The sequence below is a fragment of the Gekko japonicus genome, unplaced genomic scaffold (assembly GCF_001447785.1).
Source record: "Gekko japonicus isolate JY-2015 unplaced genomic scaffold, Gekko_japonicus_V1.1 scaffold360, whole genome shotgun sequence".
Taxonomy (NCBI): domain Eukaryota; kingdom Metazoa; phylum Chordata; class Lepidosauria; order Squamata; family Gekkonidae; genus Gekko; species Gekko japonicus.
Genome location: NW_015172015.1, coordinates 1,166,894 through 1,193,060, shown reverse-complemented (window position 1 = coordinate 1,193,060; position 26,167 = coordinate 1,166,894). Strand labels below are relative to the sequence as shown.

Here is a 26,167-nt window from a genome sequence, read left to right as displayed (position 1 = left end):
GCATCCCCTCTATGTCTTCCTCCAGGTCATTTATAAAAACACTGAACAACACCGGGCCGAGGACTGAGCCCTGAGGCACTCCACTTGAGACTTCCCTCCACGTAGACACAGAGCCATTTACAAGCACTCGTTGGGTACGATTTTTCAACCAACCATGAATCCATCCAACGGTTGCACCATCCAGCCCACACATAACCAGCTTATCCTCAAGGATATCATGAGAAACTTTGTCAAATGCTTTACTGAAATCTAGATACACTATATCCACATATGTTAACCATGAAAGCTCTGGCATCTTCTATAACACAGGGCTGGATCCTGCAATCCATCAGCAGAAGGTTCTGAGAGCACCAATCTTCCCGTCCTTCCCTTCCCTCTAGCAGCCATTTCCGACCCTGGGAAAGTTTACTTATGGGGTTGCAGAACCTGCGTGGAGTAATATCCATGCGGTTTGGAAGGCTACAGGATAACTCCCTCCTACCTCTTGTGTGGGAAGAGCTCTCTTGATGGAAGAGAGAGAAGGGAGTGATTTTGCCCCCTTCCCCCTGTAGCCGCCTGAGTCCTGACCAATATGGCTATTACTTCATATGTGAATAAACTATCCTGGGGCCAGAAAAGGCTACTGGTAGGAGGGGAAAGCTTGGGAAGTTGGGGATCCATGCACAGACCATGCATGGTCCTTGCACTGGATCCGACCCATCGTCTTTACTCCCCATTCCACCATATTTCGTCTCCATTCTTGTCTTGCTATATGAACTATTCTACAACTGGACCTTTGAGAATGTTGTAGTGGTTAGGAGTGTAGACTCTAATCTGAGAGAACCGAGTTCGATTCCCCACTCCTCCACATGCTGGTGTGACCTTGGGTCAGTCACAAGTTCTCTCAGAGCAGTTCTCAAAGAGCTCTCTCAGGCCCAACTACCTCACAGGGTGTCTGTTGTGGGGAGGGGAGGGGAGGGGAAAGGAAAGGAGATTGTAAGACATTCGGAAACTCCAAATGAAACTTCCTAAGCATGAACGGAGATGTGACTGCGGTTCTAACTCTCCTGATTCAATTGATCACATATTGTTAGACTGTTCGTGGCATGTATCTGCTAGGGAAAAATGGTTAAACACTTGGTTGCATGGTAAACATCACCTTTCCAATGAAATAAAATGCCAATTTCTATTGAACGATATAACAGCAGAAATTACTGTGGCAGTGGCCAATTTTTTAGTTGACGTGATAAGAGTGAAAAACTTGGGAAACTCCGTTTTATGATTTTATAATTAACTTAGATTCTTAGTTGATTGTGTCATTTTCTGTCTCTGATTTTAATGTTGTATATGCCATTAAAGGTTTATTGAGTGATTGATTGAAGTGTGGGCATAAATCCAATCTTTTCTTCTTGTCTGTTCTCTCAGATTTGCATCAATATACTTTCTGCCTTGCTGCCTATGGTTTCACTCAAAGGGGTGCAAAACCTTCTGCATACCCACAGGGGTTTCTCCTTTTTTCCCTGGCAGCCACTTTTCATGGTGTATCTGAGATCCTTTCTGTTCAGTTCAATTTGCCATGTAGCACAACATGGGTTGCTTACAGTGCTTATGTTCTTTAAAACATATAGCACAAAATTGGAGTGAAATAGCAACTTTGAAGTGTCAGATATTTACACTAAATCTTATTGAAATAGTGGAGACAGCATAGCAAAAGTGAGAATCCACAAGGAAACTCCTCTGTGAAAACAGTGGAGGTGGAAACATTGTGTAAAGACGTCTATTTGGTAGGAAAATTTGTAAAAAGACCTGAGGGATTCCAGAAGAGGAATCTGTAAAGACTAGGAAATCAAAGCCAATACACTGATGGTGGTGGGGGAAGCCCATGGCATCCCTATCATCTTGCCACTGGACTTTGCTGCAGCTGGCTTTAAACTAATAGTCTGTGGCAAGACAATCAATGCAGCACAGAAGAATGCACCAGCCAATGTTACCTTCAGGCAGAGGTCATTTCGGGGGGGGACGCGGGGGAATGCAGTTCCCCCGGGTGAGGTGCAGGGGGCGGGGCACATGACGAAGCCCCGCCCCCTGCTTCCGGCCGCCCCGCTTCCAGCCCTCATTCAGCCAGGAGGAGCCAGGAGAAGAGGGAGGGTAAGTTGCTTCCTCCCCGCCTCTCCCCACCCCTGCCTGCCTGGGGCCAGGGAGGGCCTTGGCGGGGCTTCCTCGCACTCCCGCTGGCATTGCAGGTCCACCGCCAGGCCCCTGATGTCAGGGTGTGTGGCATATGCTAATGAGCTATGCTAATGAGTTCCCCTAGCTCTTTTTCTACAAAATGACCCCTGCCTTCAGGAATATACCTCTCAGTTCAGGTCCTCTGTTGGCATAAAAAAATGACAATATATTTATCTCTCCTTAAAAATTGCCTTGCTGTTTCCAATGCATCATTTCATTTTATATTAGTTCAGTGCAGGGGTCATTTCGTAGAAAAAGAGCTAGGGGGACTCATTAGCATAACTCATTAGCATATGCCACACCCCCTGACATCACCGGAAGTGTGTCCTCCCCACAGCCGGCGGCGACCTCCAGCGGGCACCAGCAGGGAGCTCCAGGCCCCGCCCTCCCGCACCTCACCCGGGGGGATGGCGTCCCCCCACGTCCCCCCCCCAAATGACCCCTGGTTCAGTGCGAGCATATGCCCCTCACTCTGAGAAAATGCTTTCAGCCTACGGCTAAAGCAAAGGCAGACAGCTCTGCTTATTTTACCTAAATCAATAATGAGGAAGCCATTAAAGATTCCACAAATGCATCCAAAGTCTACAGAAAAGAACCTATTACTATTTCTTCCACCAACTCAACCAATAATCTTACCAAGCTGAAATGGGGAAAGGGTTGCACACAATGCTTACCAGGGACTGCAACAAAGAATTTAACCGCATCACGATGCCCATGGAAACAAAGTTGTGCATGTGCCATTGAACAATAAGGTATGAATGTTCCAGGCGTCACTTTGTCACTGTTTTCATCGCCATAGACACGTATTACACTGCCTGGACGATTGCCAGAACCTGCTGCTGCTTTATTAGCTACAAAATAGAGAAAGACAATATTTTCCACTTGAAATTACTCACTGTAGAGACAATTATTCATTTTAAAAACCTTATGGCACCATCTAGAAGCTAAAGCCAATTCAGATATAAATGAAACAGAAGGGGCAACACAATGCCAGTTTCAAGACAGAGCTGGAAAGGAATAAAGACAGCATGCTTAGTTATTTGAAGTATCTCTGGGAGGAAAAAATGGAGCAGCTTGCTAAGTCTAGCATAACTCAAATTTTAAAAAATCTACATTCACAATAAAATGTAGTACAGGTTTTTCATATTGAAGACACTGAGCAAATCTTACCAACAGATGCATAACTGTATTTTTTTAAGACAGATTTTCAGATGGGTAGCCATGTTAGTCTGTTGTAGAACAGGCAACCCAAAATCCTGTGGAACCTGAAAGACTATCAATTTGATAGTAGCATAAGCTTTTGCAAATGTGTCCATGAAAACGTATGCTACAAAGAAACCTGTTAGCCCTTAAAGGTGCTACAGGAAGCCTTCCTTAGCAACTATGATTCTTGAATCTGCTAAAGCAAAAGGAAAAAGCAGCAGTAAGTGGCCATATGCAGGCACTGAGGAGCCCTATGTCAAGTGCGTTGTTTGAGAGATCTTAAAAGTCTACAAACCAGCATATTGCTTCATACAAATCCGTATGCTAGACACACAAAAACATCTCCATTTCAAACAATATATCAGAGGAAGAAAGAAATGCAATTTGTCATAAGAAGAAAAATGATATGGATTAATGAGAGTTCTAAGGTTATGGTATCACAGATGGCACTGGAAGTAAAAAAAAACAACACAAGGTTTGTATGGGAAAAGTTCAGCTGCAACAGAAGATGGAGGCACTAAAATTGCTGAGCAGGGCTGGTGGTCGTTTAGCAAACATAAAGAAGCTGCGATGCAGGTAACTGCAAGTCAAAAAAGGTTTAGGAACATACAAAGAGGGTGGGGTGGGAGAAAATTTAGAGAAGTGGGAAACAGCCTAAAAGTGGCCATTAGAGAAGCCTGAGAATACAGATTGTTTTGGTTTGGGATCAGCACTTACCCCTCAGCCCCAGTAAACGTCCCTGGTGGAGGATTACAGCTAAAGTAAGAAAGGAGGAAAGGGGAAATGGATAGGTGTGACAGCAGAGGAGAAGGATTAATGAGAACCCACCATGTGTTCTGGTATTTGATAAGAATGAGCCTTTATGTATCAGCTCCAAGCTACTGAAGATACAGTCAAATGAGCAGTAATGAACAAGGCCTTTCCTTCTACACATTTTAGTACAAAGTGGCCAAAGAAAGTAATAACACTTATTTACCAGCAAAGTATGTTTCCCCTTTCTCTCTTTTCTTAAAGGGAAGCTATCGTAGTTCACAGGAATAATACCACAAAGACAAGATTTAAGCCATTTTCTCCTCTGGAAAAAAGAGGGAAGCCCACCTGTCCTGGAAAATGACTATTCTTCAAATTCTCAGCTTGTGACAGATATCCGCCAAGATTACTTCCACTCACTTTTATTTCTTTCCCCTCTCTCTTTTTAGTGCCTTCTGATTTAGTCTGAAGTGACTGATTAATTCAGGTTTAGAAGAAGAAGAAGAGATTGGATTTATACCCCGCCCTTCACTTGGAGTCTCAGAGCGGCTTACAAACCCCTTTCCCTTCCCCTCCCCACAACAGACACCCTGTGAGGTGGGTGGGGCTGAGAGAACTCTGACACAAACTGCTCTTTCAGGAACAGCTGTGCCAGAGCTTGTGACTGACCCAAGGTCACATCAGCAGGTGCAAGTGGAGGAGTGGGGAATCAAACCCGGTTCTCCCAGATTAGAGTCCGCACACTTAACCACTACACCAAACTGGCTAGTTCACAGTCAGTTGTTTTGTTCTGTGTGTGCGCCCATGTTTTAACTTTATACAGGTTTTTGGAGGAATTGCTGAGCTCATCTGTTGTGGGTGCAAGCCCTAGAGTAGTATATTAGATATATATTTATATTAGCCCTATTTAATTTTATTTATTTCCATTTTATTTCACTATTTTATTACTATTATCTTATTAGCTATTTTAAGTTAATTGACTAAACTGTAATGATTAGTTGCAGCTAAACTGGGACATGGGTTGAAAGAGGGTAATGACCGATTCTCCCCCTGAGCTGGTGTGTTGTAAGCAAAGAAAACTGGATGAAATGTTCCTTCCTGATGTCTCTAGAACAAGGGTGTCAAATGTACGGCCCACGGGCCAGAACTAGCCCACCTAGAGCCTTAATCTATCCTGCGAGGAAGTGGCCAGAGGGAGAGGGAACCACCCTTTCAGCTGCCAAGGGCAGCATGTGCTTTGGAGCTCACTTCTCCCCCTCCCAATGAAGTGGATGGGGCCAAAAGCCACTTCCTATTCCCACACAAGCCCCGCCCCCTCATTTGTTGGAGTTGCACAAGGGGGGAGCACACCAGCCTTAAGGGTCAGCGAGAGCAGAAATGAGAGGACAGCAGGAACAATGAACTTGCAAGGTGAGCTTGTGTGTGTTTGTTGTTGTTGTTGTTTTTTTGGGGGGGGATTGTTCTGCTGCAGCTGTCCCGAGTACAACTGGCTCTGCCTCCCCCTCACCTCCTCCATACCATCACCTTGCTACTGTGGGGTATGTGTGTGTCTGTTTTTTGTTCTTGTTGTGTATATCACTCTGAATCTCTGATGCAGAGATTGGAACCTTACTTCTTGGTTCTAGTATTTCTCCGTTTTCCCCTTGTTGCATCATAAGTGCCACCAGACATTTTTTCAATTCGCAGGTCAGCTGAGCCCTAGCAAGGCTCCTACACTTTCCTCTTCCCGCCCAGTCAAAGCCTGTCCTTCTCAGCACTTTCCTCTCACCTCCTTGTCCCCAGTCCTTGCAGAGCAGCTGAGCCCGTTCACTGGCCCCAGCAAGGTTCCTGCACTTTCCTCTTCCCGCCCTGTCAAAGCCTGTCCTCAGCGCTTTCCTCCCACCTCCTTGTCCCCAGCCATCTCCAGCCTATCGACACAGCTAGGCTGAAAGAGAAAAGTGGAGGGGCTGTGCTGGGGCCAGTGAATGGGCTCAGCTGCTCTGCAATTTTTTTTTTTTTTTTAAATGTCTGGTGGCACTCATGATGCAACCATTAAAAGGGAAAACAGAGAAATACTAGAACCAAGAAGGTTTTTTTGTGGCTTCCATTGTCATTGGACTCATTTTGCTGTGGCTGTCTTGGGTGCAACTAGATTCACCTCCCGCTCTCTTCCTCCTCCACACTGCCTTGCTACTGTGTGGGAGAAACAAAGTTTGAGTCCAGTGGCACCTTTAAGACCAACAAAGTTTTATTCAAGGTATGAGCTTTCCTGTGCCTTGTTACTCTGTGTGTGTGTGTGTGTGTGTGTGCGCGCGTGTGTGTGTGTTTATTCTGCGGCTCTCCTAGGTGCGACTGGGTCCACCTCCACTTCACTGTATTCATGCCTTCATGATCCAGTCCTTCTCAGTAGGAAAGCAATATGAACTATTTAGATGAGGAATAATAACAAGCCAGTGAGGTGGATTAGGCTGTGTGTGTCCAGACCAAGTTCACCCAGGATATATTCTTTGGAGACTGGGGATTTTGAACCTACACTTCCTAGATCAGGGGTGTCAAACATGCGGCCCAGGGGCCAGATCAGGCCCCCAGAGGGCTTCTATCAGGCCTGCAGTGGAACTGGCTGTCTTCTGCTTCTTCTTCCAGTTCTGCTGCTGCTGCGTCATCATAGGTTTGCAGCTTACAGATACACCCCTGAACAGCATACTCAAGATTGCAACAGCACAGACATTTTGATGCAATAATTCAGAGCAAGAGGTGTCAGTTATCAGACACTGTTAAATGAACAAAATATTGCAGAGTGTGCTAATGTTTTAAGCATGTTTTTATTTTAAGTAAAAAAAACCTTTGTGTTTGTGTCCTTTATAAAGTTTATACCTCCACTACCTGGCATTACATTTTATGACACACATAGCCCGGCCCAACAAGGTCTCATTTTTGTCAGGTCCAGCCCTCATAACAAATGAGTTCGACACCCCTGTCCTAGATAGTAGGCTGATACTTCCTGTCTCTCTGTTCTTGCACTGCCTCATAGGAGCTGTAGTTATTTCTCTGGGGAAGACTAGTTTTGTACACAAATACATAACCCTCATTCTGTGTCATGATGCCTTCACATGTTCTTGACCTGCACATATAACAACTTATGTACAAAAGCTCAAAATGCCTGTGAGAGCGGGGAAGGGGGAAGGGCTTGCTCCCCACTCCAAGCAGCACAGGGGCATCAGCAACAAAATATTGCAAGAGTGTTAATGTTTTAAGCATGTTCTTATTTTAAGGGAAAAAATCTTTGTATTTGTCTGTGTTCTTTATAAAGTTTATAAATCTGCTGCCTGGCAATGCACGTTATGACACACATGACCCCGCCCCCAAAGGTCCCATTTATGTCAGATCTGGCCCTCTTAACAAATGAGTTCGACACCCCTGCTCTAGAAGGATTTAAAAAAATAATCTTTTGAAATTCTGGAGAATGATGCTCCTGCTCCCCTTCTCAGTTGTCTGAAGAGGTTAATGACAATTTTGTAGTCCCCAATGGAAATGGAGCTAAGACTTCGCAAACCCCAGAAGACTCTACCCCCTCTTACTTTCAAATTTTAACTAGACAAATATCAGCTGAGCATTCAGCTTGCTCACACTTGTACAACTTGTATGACTTAACATCAAATAAGGCTCCAAATATTTCTCAAATATACAATTGTATTCAATACATGAAATACAAGAAATACAAAAAAATACAATGGATAGGCTGGGGATTTAAAGCAATATCTACCATTTACTATTTAACACTCCCAGAAGAAAGACTTCACAAATTCCAATTTCAATGGACTGAAAAACATGATCTTCAAATGTCCATCTAAATGAATGCAAAGACAGCTCTTGAAAGCTATCACGCATCTTCTAATACGTAAAGCCCATTCATGCCTTCCAGGTGCAAATTAATTAAGCAGCTAACATTTAGATGGAAGAGCACCTATAGTTAGGCTACACGTATCCATCATGGATAAAGAAAAATAAGGCAGTTTGGATAAGATATTTAATCTTTATTGGCAAGTCAAATTTTATTGGCAAGGCAATCTTGATGTTTACATGTATTGTATACAATTTTACTTTGGAAACACTGTTGGACAATAAGACAGTTTGGAGGCATTATTGGCTGAGAAGTTCCTGTTGATGTGCCTCTTTGGGAGTTCCAGTTGATGTGCAGTCCTGATGAAGGGATCAAAAACTCATTGAATAATCTGGAGGATGAGTTGACTGCAGCTTATTTCTTATTGTTTGTCTCAAATCCTAAAGTCTGGATCTACTTGCTGATTGCAGCATACCTTACATTGTTTATCTTAAGTCTTAAGAAGTGGATGTACTTGCTTTATGGACATTTGAAGATCATGTTTTTCAGTCCATTGAAATTGGAATTTCTGAAGTCTTTCTTTTGGGAGTGTTAAATAGTAAATGGTAGATATTGCTTTAAATCCCCAGCCTATCCACTGCATTTTTTTTTTTGTATTTCTTGTATTTCATGTATTGAATACTATTGTATATTTGAGAAATATTTGGAGCCTTATTTGATGTTAAGTAACACAAGATCTATATTTATTCATCTATTTCCTTAAATTATTGTTAGTCACACTTGTACAACAGCAGCGGGCAGTGTCTCGGGGGAAGGGGGAGTGGCTGTCATCCAAAACTTCCCTCCACCACCATGCTGTACCACAGGGCTATTGAGGCTGAAGAGTAAGGATGTTAGAAACATTATCACTGCACACAATGAAACAGCTTCTGCAGGGTAATGTAAACACTTTCTTTCTCCTGGGTAGCTCTGACTGCTAAGACTGGGGAAGGGGGAAGAGTGAACATCTGCCCAGCTTAGCAGTTGCTGCAAATGATTGCTTTTTATTTCTGCAGGGTCTGCTAAAAAAAATATGGAAAAACCAGCCTCCTTTCTTCCATGCTTTATGGGGGTCCCCCTCCTAAAATTAGGAACAAGAAGTTCCCAGCACATTCAGTGCAACATAAAGGAAGCAGAATTGCTCTTCTCAATTTCCCTGGGTACAACTGACTAAAGCAGAGCATTAGCCTTGGTAGCATAGAATGGGGCAAGGGGAGAAATTAATGCCTCTTCCCCTCTCTATAGTCAAACAGTAATGTACCATTATCCTGTTCAAGCTACTACAAGTAAGGCATCAATCAAGCAGAGTGTAAGGAATATAGCCTAAAAGTTTTCAGCTAACAAGGTCCCTTTCTATTCATATGTTGAAGAATCTCAAATATTTAAAAACTAGTTATGAATGAAAGCATTTGCTTTTACACATATGCAGCACAAAACTAGACATTTAATGGATGAGCATGTAACGATACAACATGAAAAACGATGCATGTGGTGTTCAAAGCAATACAAAAGAATACGTTACTGGCAAATTAATTTGCTACACAATGCCATCCCGCAACACCCTATCAGCCATAATGCCAATATTACAAAAGATATTAGACCTACAGATAAGGTTGTTTAATGTAATTAAATCAATTGTCATTCAAATAAGAAAGCCCAAGCAGAAAAGGTTTTGGGGTATTTTTGAAAAAGGTTTATAGTATGAAATGGGCTGAGTAATAACAAAACAGTACTTTATATCAGAATTTTCATTATCACATGCACACTTCAGGCAGTTTGAGAACAGAATTAAGTTTCTTTCACATATGCATGAGAGGAAAAGGAATTCTCACCCCTCATTACCTGTAATCCACCTGGAGTATCAGTGAAAAAGGTGAACTACAAATGAAAGTGATGTTTTTCTACTATCTAATGATGTCTGTATCTGAAGGATGCTATTATACCTTTGTACTGAGGGACAAACAACATGTAATATTTGGCATCTGTGTTCAGATCCCCACACATGTAACTGAATTGCAAAAGAAGTAATGCCGGTGGGCCAGGGCAAGATACACATTGGGGCCACTATGCTGGGGAAAGGAATGTGTAGCTTACACATACAATCTTATGCTCCCTGGCTTTTCTCTCTCTCTCAAGAGAGAGAGAGTGAAAAGTCAGGCATGGTACAGATATCACCCCCATGCAGCCCAGGATGGCCATTTCAAGTTGAGAAAACGGCTGGGGGCAGGGAGAGAAGAAGATTCAAGCCTCTTTTCCCCTAGTGTCACAGCTATGGAGAAAGTACGTGGGCTCTAAGGACCAGAAGCAGTGCTCCATGAGTAGAATTCTGTTTGGAAACAGCATCTTTCTTACCTCCTCCTACCCACAGTCACCTGCAGTCCCTAAAAAAACACTCTGAATGATCAGGGAACCATAAGAAATGGAGTGGGAAGTAGCATGAAGATCTGCAGCTTGAGAGAAAAATCACCAGAAATCACGGACTCTTACCCTTCTGCAAGCTAAAATTCTGCAAAGAGGAGCAGCAGGTAGTGGATCCAATCCTAAAGCTATAACCCTATACACATTTACTCTGGGGTGTACATAGAAGGACTGCCAAGTAAACATGCATAGTATTGTGCTACAAGTCCTTGTATCCCTCAAACTTGGTGTATTGGTTAATGTGTCAGACTTGGAGTGGGGAGTCCTCAGTTCAAATCTTCACTCTGCTATGGACCCAACTAGGAGACCGTGGACCAGCCATTGATTCTCAACATAGTCCACTACAAAGGGCTGCCATGAGAACAAAAGTCAAAGTAAGGTACACACACTTCTGTATATTCGCATCCTCTGCATGAATTTCTGTATCTCTGAAGTGCCATCATGTCTCCAACAAGGTTGTTTTGTCTTAGCATGTAGAGATGCCAGCAAGAAGATACACGGTTATACTTGGACCACATTAAAACCAGAAAACTGCCAAAGCTGTGCAGCAAACATTAAACTAATTTTTCTATTAAAATTTCATACTTGGAAATACTTGGCGCTCTTGTTTATCCCCTGGTTCCTATCGTACTTACTTTCTGTTAGTGGTATGGAGATGATGACACCATTCCCTGTCCCAACCCATAACCGGTTACAGGATACCATAAGAGCTGTGATTCTCACAAATGAAAACCCCAGTTTTCCAGTACCTGGAACAGCCACAACAGTGTGCATTAGAAATTTAAAACAGATACTTCTACAGAAATCCTCTTGTCTACCTTAAATTTTGTACTCTCAATTTTTTCAAGTATTTGTAAAGTTAAAAAAAAAAGAATGTGGGTACTCTTGTTATCATAACGTATCAATTTTTAATTCTCTAAACTATTTCTCAGCTGCAGTTTTGAAAATCAGATACCAACCTGTCTCCAAACCAAAGTTTTAATTCTGACGATTATGACAACTGCATCATTTTGGGTTGTATAATTGGTCTATCAAGTTTGCAGAGTACATGAATAAGAGTCAAGACTATTGTACAAAGTTCATCACATGAACTTGTGTAACAACTGTGCTAGTTAATATACAGATATCCAGCTGGCACCTCACTATGCAGACTTCTACATCTGACCTTACTAGATTTTAATGTGCATGCCCAGAATTTTATCGTGATGGCAAAAGAATGTAATGATTACTTAAGTTTACTGGTTTGATGTTTGAGAACCCTTGCCCCATTTACAAATGCATGATTATATATATCTTTATACACATAAACTGTATTGCATTAGCTCTTAGCCTTAGCAAGTAACACCAAAAATACCAAAAACTGTGTCAAAACAATAATACAACAATCACAATAACAATCGATACTTCTAATATCCATTACAACTTTATAAACCCTAACAACAGCAATTTAAGTGAAAAAAGCAGCAAATTCAATCAGTCGGCCAGCATTACGTAAGTTTATCCATCAGCCGCATTAACAGTGGATGATTTTGGCAAAGCCTTTATCACCCGAGCAACAAACTTTGCCATTTGCAGCATTACCCATTTACCTTTGTTGGCAAGCAATATAACTAATCTGTCATTGTCCACTCTTCCTGGATATTGTAATAAAATACTCCCAAGACATCTCTCGCAATCTAATGTAAATCTAGGGCAGTGAAAGACTACATGGCCTAGATCCTCAATAGATCTGTGGTCGCAAACACAGACACATTCTTTATATAAGATCCTATCAGCCTTTTACTGTTGCCAATTGTAAAGTATCTAACCATGGCTAAAAGCTTTCTTATACTCAGATTATATATAGTAATTCGTATGGGTTTTTTAAACCAGCAATTTTGTCTTATTTGCAAAAGGTGGCCAATGACTTACCTAGCATTTTGCTTACATAGGGCTCAATGTCCACATCTTGTAAATGTTGGTATGTGTGTGCATGATAAAGACGGAGTGTGGAATCTAAACGGATGGACACCCACACTCCATCTCCCACCCAGGCCAGCTGTCTCACTTGGCTCTCTTTCCTTGGATGTGCATCAAATGATTTCTAAAATAAATTACAGCTTGATTAGTAAAGTATTCCACCATTATATTTACAAAAAACAGACTACATGTCACCTTTAACATGCAATGACTGCACAAATTCATTGTTTCTCATAAAACAGAGTCTCTGCTAACACACAGTCAGGAATATGGCTCCCCTTATTTCTTTTATTCTCATCACCCTTAGATCACCTAGGCTTCCAAAGTGGTTTGCACAAATAAAACCATGAATGAAAACAAAAAAATCAACATCTTAAAAACCAGAATTGCATAAACACCAACAGTTCTACAACCTTCAGCCTATTAAATGTCAAGTGTCTCATAATAAAGGAAGGCTACCTTGACCTGTCTCTGAAATGAAGCCAAAGAAATGGACAGGTGGACTGCCTGGAGTATAAATTCTTTAATAGAAGGCCAACCAGCAAGAAAGCCTTTTTCTGCTGCACACTAACCTTGTAACCAAAGATGGCATCTTCGGCAAGGCCTCACTAACGTAACTTAAGGAGAGGGATTGTTCATATGCATGACTAAGAGATGGAGCATTACATATTATTTGTTGAATTTAATTATAATAAACCAACATGGCTATCTTTTTGGGTTCTACTGTTAAAATAGCAAACCATATCCCAGAGTTCTTACTGTTCTCTGACAGTGCCTTATCTATCATTTCTGCTTCTGGCAGCCCGGCCTTCACCAGTATCTCAATGCAATAAATGTTACTTGTCTACAGTTCCCTTCCTGTGAGTCTGCTCTCACACAAAACTCTCCTGACAGTTTGACTTAGGTGGGCTTCTTAAGAGGCAGAAGTCATTACGCTGCAACAGGTTTAGCCATCCTGTGAATATAACCAGCCTATCAAATTCTACAAGCCCCCTTCTGCATCCAGTACTTTAACTGAGACCAAAGTTCCCTACCTTCAAGTCTACCCTGACAATCAGAAAAGTTGTTGCCTCTCTGCTCATTCTAGATGTTCTGAACGCCCATGCTCATCTAGTCAAGAAAACAGTGTTCCAAGCATTGGGCACATGGTTACAGACCAGAAGCTGGTAGTGCTTTCCTTGATCCTATGTCTTAAACAGAGGTAGGAGAGAATGGAAATATTTTAGTTAACACACACTGATGAAATATTTTTAACTTGCCTCTATTTTCATGGCTTTGGGTTGAACCACATAGATTTTATTCCTGTAGCCACACCAGACTTTATCATGTACCACAGTCATACATCGGATGGAATGATGAGGTCGGCCCAGATCTAGAAGGTGATAGTTGGTCAAATCCCACTGCCCATCTATGAAGAAACAAGAAAGGGAGTGGATTGAGGGATCAGAAAAAGAACTTGTTTCTAGATGTTAGTCTGTGTACATGACTACTCAGCGATTATATACTAGCACACATCTATTTGTTTTTAGATTCTGCTCTAGGATTTACATATCTTTTTGTCACAAAAACTCATCATTACATACAGAAATAATGTACAGACACATGCAGCTCATGCCTTGCATTCAAAGAGTATTACTTTTAATCAACACATTGGATAGGCAAAGCAAATCCAAACTAGCAACAGCTGACACAGAACGTTTAATAGCTACTTTAGATAACATAAAATTTTAACATTTAAGGCAATCAAAAATCCACAGGAGATATTGTCAGTCATCCTTCAACTAATTCTATGGAATAGATCAAACTCTTAAGGGTTTAGTTACATGCTCTGCAACTCACATCCATCTATTATCTGTTTACATAACACCAGCAAAGGTTGCAAAAGACTGTCCAAAGAACTACAAGTATTCTCTACAGAGTTCACATGTTAAGGGAAGGCAGGGGGAGGAACACAAATGGAGGAAGTATACTTGATGATATGCATCTACAACAGATCTCTGTGCAAAGAGCTAAGCAAACTTTTCATTGCTTGCTGATAAAATGAAGGATAATATTAACAAAAATTATCTCTCAAGAACCATGTCTCAATGAACAAAAACTTGTTGCAAGGGCTGCTGTATATAAGCCTTTCAGAAGCTAATCAGATATGTAGATATGAGGCAAGGTTTAGGCACCTGGGTAGAATGCTTACCTACTCCTCTGTGAAATATTGCTAGAGTTCCATCTGCTAGTGCAACTAATACTATTCCTTTTACATGTCTGGATAAGAGGGAGAGAGGAAAAATATACATATAGTGAGAATGCTGGGAGCATAAAACCAGAAGGATGTGCTCAAGATGTCTCCACCCCCACATCCGACCCTGGTACTTCCCTTAGTGTGGTGCCTTTCCCCCTTCTAACAGATGATCAGTGCTGTTAGCATTCAGGTGTACATACAGGTGAGAGTCAACAGGAACTGTTACATAATGAATCCAAAACTAGCAACCATTTTTAATTTGTTTGGAATGGCTGTCATGATAAGAAATTCCTTCCTGCATTCGCCAAGTCTAAAGAGACTCAATTGAAAAATTCCTTCACTGTGGAACAATGTCCCAAATTTTATATGCTTGGCCTCTAATGAAGTTCCCCACGATCCATAGTGAAGCTATACATTTCACACCATCAAGTGTCCCTGATGGGCAAAGACAGCACACAAATTTTATATATAAATAAAAATCCAATAAACTCAAAGAAAAGTGTCATATCGACAATGTATCTCTAAGGACTCCCTAGTGCTTAAATTGGAGGGAGGACGGAGTGTGGGCACATCATTATCTGTCACTTGTGGTAGAACAGATCTGCACACAGAAACCTATCTTCTCTCACAAACCACTGTTAACTAACGGGATAAGTGTGTATTTCACTTTTTTAAAAGATGAAATTGCAGTGTTTTTCCCCGCCATCCTTGCTTTCAGTAGCGATATTGGCCTCAAACATTTCCAGGAAGAACCAGGAAGAAAGTATGACAGCTTCACAGCTGCAAACATCACACAACCCTGTTGACTTAATTACAAATTAGAGTTCTCTTCTCCAAAAGAGAATTAGAGCATTCTTTTCTAAATGAGTATTTAATGTAACAGAGCTATCTGTATAACTGTTTTCTGCTGAGCAAACTCCAGTTTAAAATGGAAATGCAATTTGGTAGGAACTTACACTATACTGAGTATAGAATCTTTAAGTTTAATGGCATGGACACATTTCCTCCACTGAGCCACTGAAGAATGAACATACAAACTGCAATGACAAAAAGAGAATGGATTAAAAATCCAAAAGTACAAAACCCATGTCAGCGTTTTACAAATGGCCCTGCTTCTGGAAAGACTAACCAAAAAATTCTAATGGAAAAAACTATAAGCAGTCTTAACTATTACTAACTCCAACCAGCCTGTATTAAGTTATCTTGGTAGCATCTAATTTATTCACCTTTGGTGATGCCTTGCCTGGAGATTCAGCTTGCTGTTAGTTCTTAATGGATCCTTTAATACAGACATGCAAAGAAATTTGTACTACTTCACATACACTTCTTATTGGGGAAAAATAACGTTAAACCAAAGTTCCCATACCATAACAAGTGAAACCCCTTCATCTAAATTTCAGTCAATTCCTAACTCCAAATTAATTAATATCTGGTTGAGTCTTGTGCAATTCATTGGGTACAGAAACCATTGTCAAGTATGGTGACTACTAATACACTTCAATTAACATTTATTGAAAGTCTCCGCTTGTTTCCAATGAACTGCAGATCACAGATATATGGATTTCCCCTACCTTTTACTCCCCCTTCCCATAGCAGTCCCTTTTGACCCCTGGGAAGATTATTCAGGGGGTTATGGAACTCCAGTGGATAAACATGTAGGTTGAGGGGACGGTATTACTGTAATGAGGTAGAAGATGAAAGTGATTTTCTTCCCTCTTCTAACAGTGCAGGAAGAATCATTCCAAGGAGTCAAAGGGATATGTGGATGGGTCAGTGTTTAGATTCAAGCCAGTATCTCAAGATGGAATTATGGTTGTAATTCAGAGCAGACAGTTTTCAAGGCTGATGTTTCATTTTCAGGCACTGAACTAACCACAAAGGGACTTCTATTGGCAAGCCAATACCAAACAAAGCAAAGCCCTTGCTTACCATCCATTCTGTGCTCCAAGCCACATAGTTGGTAAAAGGCTGCTCATTTTCTGAGCTTCTTCTCTGACGAGATCCTGCTCATTTGGCAACACAGCAACATCTTTATACAAGTCTGATTCACTGCTGAGAAGGGACGGAAAAGCCACAGTATTAAGAACAGTATGAACAAAGAGCATTCAGAAATAATACTGCACACAAGTCTAACATGATCCCAAGCTAAGACAAGTAACACACCTTTTAATACAGGACCTGTCAAAATATTCAACTCCAAAACTGAGTAAGATTAGAATGAAACCCCTGTAGAAAAGCTTATGCATTTGATTTTAAAAAACAAACAAAAACCTGTCCTTCCTCAGAAGAACTCAAAGTCCTTGCTTTTGGTTCACATCCTCACAATACCCTTGAGGTAAATTAGGCTGAGAGATGGGAGGCATTACCTTTTTTCTTTATCTTCTGTAAGTATCTCATTTTAGAAACTCATTTTAACCGCATATTACTTGCTACCATACTACCAGGAGTTTTACTGTGAACAGGGCTGGCCCACCCACTAGGCGAACTAGACTTTCGCCTAGGGCGGGCGGATCATTGGGGCGCCCAACTGCGCCCCTGCCAAAAGCCCCCTGCCAGAAGCCCTGCGTTGCCCTGACCCCAGTCTCTGCTGCCACTGCCTCATTCTCCCCCCCGGCGTGTCCTGTTGGGCTGCCTGGTCCCTCTTCGTCCCCACCAGGGGACATTGCAGGGGTGCCCCAGAAGGTGCTGGGGCATCCCGGGAGCAAGGAAGCCCTGCGGGGGAACTTCCCTGCTCCCAGCCCCGGCCACCTCGGGCGGGATCCCCTCCCCCCCTTCTCTCCCACAACTCAGTTTCAAGGAGTGCCTTTCCCCAGCCGTTGCTGGTGCACACGGGGGGGGGGGGGAGCAGAGAAAGCAGTGGCTGCATGGAGGTCAGGGGTGCCTTGCCAGGCCAGGGGGAAGCGGGGGAGGTTTTCGCGGGTGATCTGTGGGTGGGGCGCAGCTGCTCCCAGCCAATGGGACAGGGCAGGCTACATAAGTGGCGGAGGCCAAGATCCAGAAGGTGCTCCTGCCGCCACTCAGCCCTGTCCCTGCCGTGACCCCCCAGGGAGGGAGGACGCCTTGTCCGGCAGCAGCAGCAGGCAGGCGGCGAAGGGAAGGGGGGGAAGCGAGGGGAAGGGCAAGAGCTGGGCCATCGGGCTGCCTGCCCGCCTTCGCGCAGTGCCTCCCCAGGAGGCTGGCTTTTCTCCGGGGGGCTCATGGCAAAGCGCAGATCCGTGTAGGTCACCCCCTTGGAAGCCCCAAAGTCGGAAGTCGGCGCCCAGAAGCCAACACCTCACCAGCCCCCGGAGAAGACTCGCGGGGGCGTTCCGTGCGACTTCCCACTGCCTCTTTTTTTTTCTTTGAGCCCATTCAAGAGAGATTCAGGTGGGCTGCCGTGCGCTGGTTTGAAGCCAGAGAGCAAAGTTTCAGTCCAGACTAGCACCTTGAAGACCAGCAAAGTTTCATTCGGGGTAGAAGCTTTGCGTGCACACAACTGGACTAGAACTTAGTTCCATTGCACACGCACCATTCAAGGTTATTCCTTCTGCCGACATAGGCATTCTGCAGGGCTTGTTTTTCCTGATCGTTGTTTGCTTATGTAACCCCAAATCTCTTTCTTCCTTTTGTGGTGAGGGGGGGCACCACAAGGCAGCCTCATGGGGGGGGCACCACGAGCTAGCCTCACCTAGTGCGCAAAAACACCTCGGGCTGGCCCTGACTGTGAATGTTATCAGGAGTTTTACTGTGATTTCTTCTCTATTTCTGAACAATGAAATAGGTTGGAGAGCCTTAAATATGTGAGAAAGGGTACTCTTTAGCAACTAAAAGCAACAGAATACTGCTGTCACCAAGGGCCAAACAACATGTTGCATGCAAAATTTGTGTAACTGTAGTCCAATGGCTTCTTTTTTGTTTTAATGGCTTCTCTAAGGGGGAATAATGAAGAAACAGGAGGGGAAGTTAGTTATCCTTTCCCTGCTCCACAAAGCCCTTTCCCCACTACAAGGTTTTAAATGTCACTTGAAATCCCATGTGGATAGCAAGTTATGTGGGTCACACTGTGGAGCAGAAAAAAATAGGAAGAGGAAAAGTTAATAGCCCTAGTGCCCCACCACTTCTCCACTGTCAAAAGCAGCTTTTGAAATTAATGGACACCAAGTTACAGTTTGCATGCAATATACATGCTTTTAAATTCTCCTGGTCATTTTATTTCAAAGACCTTTGTGAAGTTTAATCTCCCTTTTTAAATTTTGGCATTTCTGCAACATGAATCCATTTGAAGGCATCCAAGACAGAATGCCTAAACTTAATGTTCTGCCACAAACAAAAGTAAACTTATCTCAACTGAGGGATCACAACTGTTAGCTGAAGTGGTAGGTATAATGAACCCTCTCTTGGCCACTGATCATATAAAGAGTTCCTGAGCAGACTGCATCACAATCTGAAAACTCATTAACAGGCAAACCCCTGTAACAGATGCCACTTAAACTGTGCCCAATGGCCAATACATCTACATACTGGCTTCATATATCTTAAATGAGGCTTTAACTATAACTTGTACTGGATGAATGGTGTTGTATTTTATTGGTGTTTTAACTGTTTTAATTTTTTATATACGGTATATTGTTTATTATGTCTGATGGAACCCGCCCTGAGCCTGCTATGCAGGGAGTGCGGGATATAAATCCAATAGATATAAATAAATAAATGAAGACCTCCGCCTGACCACAAATGTAGCAAGATATATACTGCTTTCACACACATTAAATAATGCAATTCCAATCCACTTTCAATGCACTTTGGAACTGGATTTTACTAAGTGAAAAGGCAAAATCCACTTGTAAATGGTCACTGAAGTGGACTGAAACGACATTATTTTGCATGTGTGAAAGCGCCCATATACTCTAATAGGTATTTACCAGCCTCCGTATTATGTTAATATGAAAACAGGCATACCAAGGCAGATATGCTGGAGAACCCTCTACAGTATCTTGAACTCCCAAAGGATCTGTGAAGACATGCTCTGTGTAGACTCCAGTTTGTGCAACATCCACTCCTTCTTCTCCTGAACCAGCATTGACTTCTGTTGCTTCTGTTGCTTCCTCTGCTGTCTGGACATTCTCATCTACAGCATCATCATCTTCAGCAGCAACCTCTGCAATAAATATTTCAGTTACAAAATGAATCCAAATAATCACTCAGCTCCCTACTGCTACACCTCTTAGCATGTACAGACTAGTCATACTTCAGATTGTTTTTACATTCCTTTCTATTCTCTCTTTGCAATTTCACCCTTGATAATGCCACATCTAAAGCATAAGGGCAGGGGGAGAAGGGAGCTAAGCAACAGAATTAGCTTGCCTCAAGCTAGGAGTGACTTGCTTACTTTGTAGTGCCTTTGCACCTGAGCTCCATCTCTGCTGCAAACAAGACACTACCATCTCTAACTCAGCAAACTACACCCCACAGTTACTTAGCCCATTTTAACTCATTATCTGCTGCTAATACTGTACTTTGTAAACTCCTCAATGCAAAGGCTTCACTGACTAAGTCAATAAGAATTAACTCCAAGGTTATTCATATAAAATAACAGAAAAGCAAACTTATACCTCTTACATACATATGGTCTTCATATTGTGTTTTATTTCCCAGGTGGACACATAGGCAAAATGTTGATATCTCCTTGTTTCCTCCACCCACCCACCCCATCTCCTTATAGCTGATGCATTACAAATGACTGGTGTACTGCCAACTGAGGCATAGGTCAAAGTCAACCCCACAAGGTCACTGACAAATTAGCAAGTACAGTTTGCATCCTGCAAGCATAGACATTTTCCTGGCTACTACTGCAATTGTTCCCTCCTGCAGTGTGAAGACTGGACTCTTCAAGTTGGATTGTTCTTGGTCATTCTGCTACACAAAAGGTCCAATCCTCAGACTGGAGGAGAATTAAAGTAGTACCCAGGGTTAATAAAATTAACACTTCAACACTATTCTACGCTACATCAAAGAAAAACAAATAAATATTGATGTTTTCATACCTGGCTCCTTATCTGCCTCAGGTGAGGCATCATTAGCGTTGTGGGAAGTAGAAGGCCCTGTAATACCCTCTGCAGTACAACCAACTACTGTGATTCCTCCTAACAGACTGTCTGTTTCTGCTGAACTGTTGCTGTTCATACTGCTACACAAAGACGACTTGTCTACCATACCAGAGTCTGTTTCTTGTGACCCTTCTTCTCCTGTAGGATAGTCAGTTTCCCTTGCCCCTGAAACAAATACAAGACTTCATTCACTTCCTTGGATGTAGTTTAAATGCTTTAGAGGTCTTTTGGGGCATGGGTTATTGAAAAAATACTGGCAGTTTACAGAATGTGAGCTGTTCAACAAAATGTATTGGAACCAAGAAATATTCCGTAATACTCACATACCAGGTCTCACTGAAACTTTCTAGTCAGGTAGAAATGTGTTTGAAAAAGTAACAACCCCTTTAATACTAATTGTACAAATGAAGCAACTTATGCCTAATTTTAAGAGACAAAGCGATTTTCTTAACACGTATCTGGTTCCTCTGCCAATCGTAGCATCTGTTGTATTTTTCTGGTGGGTCTGAATACTGTTTGTAGGTTGTGTTTTTTCATAAGTGTTCCCATCTGATCAGTGATTCCTTTGACAGAAGACAGAAGAGACCCCCTCACTTCTGCAGGAGTATACCACATACTCAGCAGTTGTGGACAGGTTTCCTTTGGACCATCCAGATAAGAATAGAAGAACATGAAAGACACTGCAGACTTGGCCAACCCGAAAAATCAGCAGTGGCTGAAAATAGCCTAACTCAAACAGGACATAGTGTCTTATTCCAAGATATTGAAATGCTGGACAACACATCCAATTACCATTCAGATTACAGAGGGAAGCCATTGAAATTCATAAACATAAACACAGTTTCAACAGGAAAGAAGAGAGTTTAAAAATAAATAGGGCATGGTTTCCTGTCCTGAAAAACACAAAATGCTCTACATCTTACAACAGCACTACAGATAAGATCAGAATTTCAACAGCCTTTATATGCGGGTAGGATATGGGAATAAGAAAAAGAAGAGGATACAATCTGGATTTGGATTAAGTTTAATTTGTCGGTTATATAGATGAAATGTAACCTCATGTTGTGTTTAGATTATGAAATAGAGTATAAATGCACACATATTGTATGAAATAGTTCTATGAAATATATACTCTACAAAATAAAAATATGATTCAAGAATTTCAACAGCCAATCCATATGCAAAAGAACCTCCTCATGAAAGCATGTCACAGCCTGGGAAACTCCTACAAGATAATGACTCAGCCCTACCCCACCTTCCGGAGTAGATATAAATTACCTGCCTACCATTTTTCTTCTTACATTGACACAGAGAGTACTCCATCTTTCTGTGTTATACCTCTGAGGATGCCCGTTACAGCTGCTGGTGAAAAGTCAGGTACTACAATGCCAAGACCACAGCCATACAGCCCAGAAAATCTACAACAACTAAATCTGTGTTAACTTTAAGAATTGCTCTCTCAGGTTTCTTACCTGGCACACTAGCTATACAAAGTACATGAGAATTGCAAACAATGAAACTGTCTAGGATGTTTTCTGGCTGGTTAGCATCCACAATGATCACTTTTGTAGCAGAGTGAGTGCTAGTACAGATCCAAACAAGGCTTGATAGTTCCTCCTGATTTTTCAGTTCTTTCTGCTGGTCCTATACAGAGGAAACCCAAGAAAAGTTAATTTAAGTGACTAGCTACATGATATATGGAATAACGTTTATGGTGTGTTATATCCACCTTCAATTTATGGGGGGAAATTCATATTGAATTGCCAGATGTATTCACTGAAAATACAGATCAAAAGGGAAAATATTCACTTACTGGAAAACCTATGTACTGAACAACAGAGGTATTATAGCAGCTCCACATATTCTTAAATTGCCCACTTGATTTCAATAAACGTAAAATTTCAGACAGAATACACTATCACAAAAAAAAAGTTCTGTTTTTTTAAAAAAAATAGTCAAATTTTAAAAATGGGCAGTTGTATGGAATTAGGTATTGGTGTTCTTTTCAGATGCAGCCAATTTTGATAGGAATAAAAGTTGGGGGCAACAAAACTCATTGTGGAACCTAGAAGCTAATGACTGACTTACTGCAAAAGCATGTGGTGAAAACTGGTGAATGAACATAAGAGATTAATTACATATGAGCCCTATTGAATGCACCATGCACTGAATTTCTAAGAAAGTGGCAAATAAAAGCCAGCATGGTGTAGTGACTACACTGTTGGATTAGGATCTGAGAGACCCAGGTTTAAATCCCTACTTTGCCATGGAAGCTCCCTGGATGACCTCAGGCCAGTCACTCTGAAACTCTGTGCGGCACATTTTTTGCTGGGACATTAAGCTATGTAAGAACATCAGAAGAGCCCTGCTGGATCAGACCAACAGTCCATCTAGTCCACCATCCTGTCTTACACAGTGGCTAGTACCCACTGATACCATGGCTAGTACCCACTGATGGCTAGTACCCACTGATAGACTTATCCTCCATGAATCTATCTAGTCCCCTTTTAAAGCTATTTATTCCTGTGACCATCACTACATCCTCTGGCAGTGAATTCCACATTTTAATCACTGTCTGTGTAAAATAGCATTTCCTTTTCTCCATCCTGAACCTACTGCCCATCAGCTTCATTGGATGCCCTTGAGGTCTAGTATTTTGGGAGAGGAAGAAAAATTTATTTTTGTCAACTCTCTCCACCCCATGCATAATTTTTAAACCTTTATTGTGTCCTCCCTTAGTCATCTCTTTTCTAAACTGAAAAGTCCCAGACTTTTTAGCCTTTCCTCACAGGGAAGGTGCTTCAACTGTTTAGATTTAGTGAAGTGTTGAGAATCAGAAAACAAACATTACCTAAAAAGCCCCATGTAGTCTGGAATGAAGGCACCTGAAGAATCGCTTCACCTACAAGCCTGCCCAGTGGTTAGATCATCATCTGAGGCCCCTGTGTGCCCAGAGGTGGAGACACTCAAATTGTGGAACTTCCTCTCCACAGGCATTTGTCTAGTGTCAAATCTATTATTTAGGCACCAAACAAAAATAATTATTTTCCCAAACTTTTCAGTAAACCTAATTTGTATCCCACAGAGTATTTCTGCAAACGGGAGAAGAGGTTTCACCAATTCTTGCCTCCTGCAGCAGACCTCAGACTCACCCCCACACTATTCCAGGGGGTCCCTCTATCCCCCAAGAACAGCACTTGGGGGACACTGTGAGCTGCAATAGGAGGGTGAGGTAAGAAAGTCATGCTCCATGGATGGAAATCTCTTTTGTCCATGGAAATTACTTGTGAGTCCAAATTTATGTCTGGTATTTTATTTTATGATTTCAAAATACAAAGTGCCACAATCAAATATATACACAAGCCTATGTCTGCTTTGTTATGCTCATGACTGTTTTCACCTTCAGGTTTGCTGACATCCTTTTTATCTGATTGCTCTTTTAGTAGTTATGTACTCATATTAAATATTTTGTTGTTGTTCAGTCACACAGTTGAGTCTGTCTCTTCACGACCCCAGGGACCACATCACGCTAGGCCCTCCTGTCTTCCGCCATCCTCCAGAGTTTGTTTCAGTTTTATTGCTTCAATTTCATTCCTTAATTACTTCAGCTTTATTCTCCTGTTTTCACTTTGCTTTTAAAAAGTGACGTGTGTATTGCTTTTATCTTTTTGTTGTAAGCTGACTCAAACATATTTATACAGAGAATGCTGAACAGAACAAATAAGAGCAGATTGATAAGTCTCCCATTTACTTAAAGTGCTATCAGACCTTCAAAATTCGTTCATTATTTGATCATACATCTAGGCCATACCTTGAGTTCCTGATCTAATCTATCCAGGCTGCTCTGAGATGCACTTCTCTGTTCGTTGCTGTTGGCATCCAGAGCTGCTACATCATTGTAGAAGACACTAGCACCAACGACAGAACCTCCATCTCTCGTCTTCCCTCCTGATAAGTTAACTCCAACAGCACACCACAGCTTGAAAGACAAAAGACATTCATATATAAATAGTCCAACATTATGCAACAGTGGAGAGCCATCATGGTGCACTGGTGCAGATATCTGCTGGAATAGGACTTGGGAGATCCAATTTCAAATCCCTACTCATCTTGAAACTCACTGGCTGACCCTGGGCCAGCCACTCACTCACTCTCATGGCAGCATAATCTACCTCTCACATGGATGCTTCTGTGAGGATCAGATGGAGAAAGGGAGAGATCCATCCTGAGCTCCTAGAGTAAAAACCTAATGAAAACACCCAGGGGTCTTGTTGTAGAAAAAGAGCTGCCGGAGCTCATTAGCATAACTCATTAGCATAACTTATTTGCATATGCCACGCCCCCTGACATCACCGGAAGTGACAGAAGGCCACACCCCCTGACATCACCGGAAGTGTGTCAGAAGGCCCGGCTACTTACCCTCCTGCTTCATCCTCATTCCCAAACGGAATGAGGATCGAAGCAGAGTGCGGGGTAAAGAAGGGGGCGGGGCTTCACCACGTGACCGCCCCGCCCCCTAGAGGTTCTCTTCCGGAGCTCCGTACCTGAGAGCTCCCCCCCGACTAGAGCCCTGAAAACACCCTATCTTTATAATTGTATCAAAAATATGTTGACGCTACAGAGTATGGTACTGATCTTACTAGTTACAAATAGATTGTTGGAAAACATGCTATATAGTGTTCTAGGAGCACAACCCCAGGCAACAGATTGTTAAGGAAGGCAAATAAACTTCATGCCAACGTAACTCAGTGATACAGCAGCGCTAGTGTAAGTAATTCTGCACACACTTAACTCCAAACCAGAATCTCCCCTCCAAATACTGTCCCCTACCATTCCCACACAGCCAACTTAGCATACCAACTAAATCTGCAGCCAATCATAGCTCTCTCAACAGAATTATATAAATCCTACCCAGGACTAGGCTTGCCAAGTCCCCCCGGGGGGCGGGGAAACCCCCGCCCCAGAGGCCCGTTCCCCGCCGCCGGCGGATCAGGCCCTGGGGGGAGCTCCACCCCCATGTGCACGTCACCCAGAAGTGACGTGGGTACACCGGGCACACTGGGGGCGGGGCCAGGACCATCCAAGGGAAAACTCTATGGTTTTCCCTTGGATGGTCCTGGCCCCGCCCCCAGGGTGCCCAGCGTACCCACGTCACTTCCGGGTGACGTGGATGCGGGGCGCGCACGCTCCAGACAACGGCCGGGAGTCTCCCACTCCGGTAAGTTTCTGACTTGGCAACCCTACCCAGGACACCTATTTCTCAGACAGTCTACAAAGCACAGGGCTACTCAGCAGGTCTGCTCAAGGTACAAAAAAATATAACTTTGTAATTTAACCAAAACAAAAACCCTCTCTGTTCAGTACAACAAGGACTAGATGTACTCTAGAAAGGGCAGCCTATCAAGATCAGCTGACTGCTACGGGAGTAGGGGGAATAGCTTAGGCTGT

At 42.4% G+C, this 26,167-nt stretch overlaps 1 protein-coding gene across 11 annotated transcripts in view; it reads right to left on the bottom strand.

The window, feature by feature from the left end:
- Positions 1-26,167, bottom strand: part of SPAG9 (sperm associated antigen 9) — a 132,568-nt gene that overhangs the window by 7,080 nt on the left and 99,321 nt on the right. For 7 of the 11 annotated variants that reach the window (XM_015420372.1, XM_015420374.1, XM_015420375.1 and 4 more), the window contains 12 exons: positions 24,531-24,698; positions 22,192-22,363; positions 20,657-20,884; positions 19,572-19,770; positions 16,563-16,685; positions 15,590-15,670; positions 14,589-14,656; positions 13,657-13,805; positions 12,350-12,521; positions 11,074-11,187; positions 4,129-4,167; positions 2,883-3,059 (listed from right to left, as the gene is read on the bottom strand). In XM_015420372.1, the coding sequence (XP_015275858.1) occupies positions 2,883-3,059; positions 4,129-4,167; positions 11,074-11,187; positions 12,350-12,521; positions 13,657-13,805; positions 14,589-14,656; positions 15,590-15,670; positions 16,563-16,685; positions 19,572-19,770; positions 20,657-20,884; positions 22,192-22,363; positions 24,531-24,698 (1,690 nt within the window). The remainder of the gene's footprint in view (positions 1-2,882; positions 3,060-4,128; positions 4,168-11,073; positions 11,188-12,349; positions 12,522-13,656; positions 13,806-14,588; positions 14,657-15,589; positions 15,671-16,562; positions 16,686-19,571; positions 19,771-20,656; positions 20,885-22,191; positions 22,364-24,530; positions 24,699-26,167) is intronic. The other 4 variants (XM_015420378.1, XM_015420382.1, XM_015420381.1 and 1 more) reach the window with 1 other exon arrangement.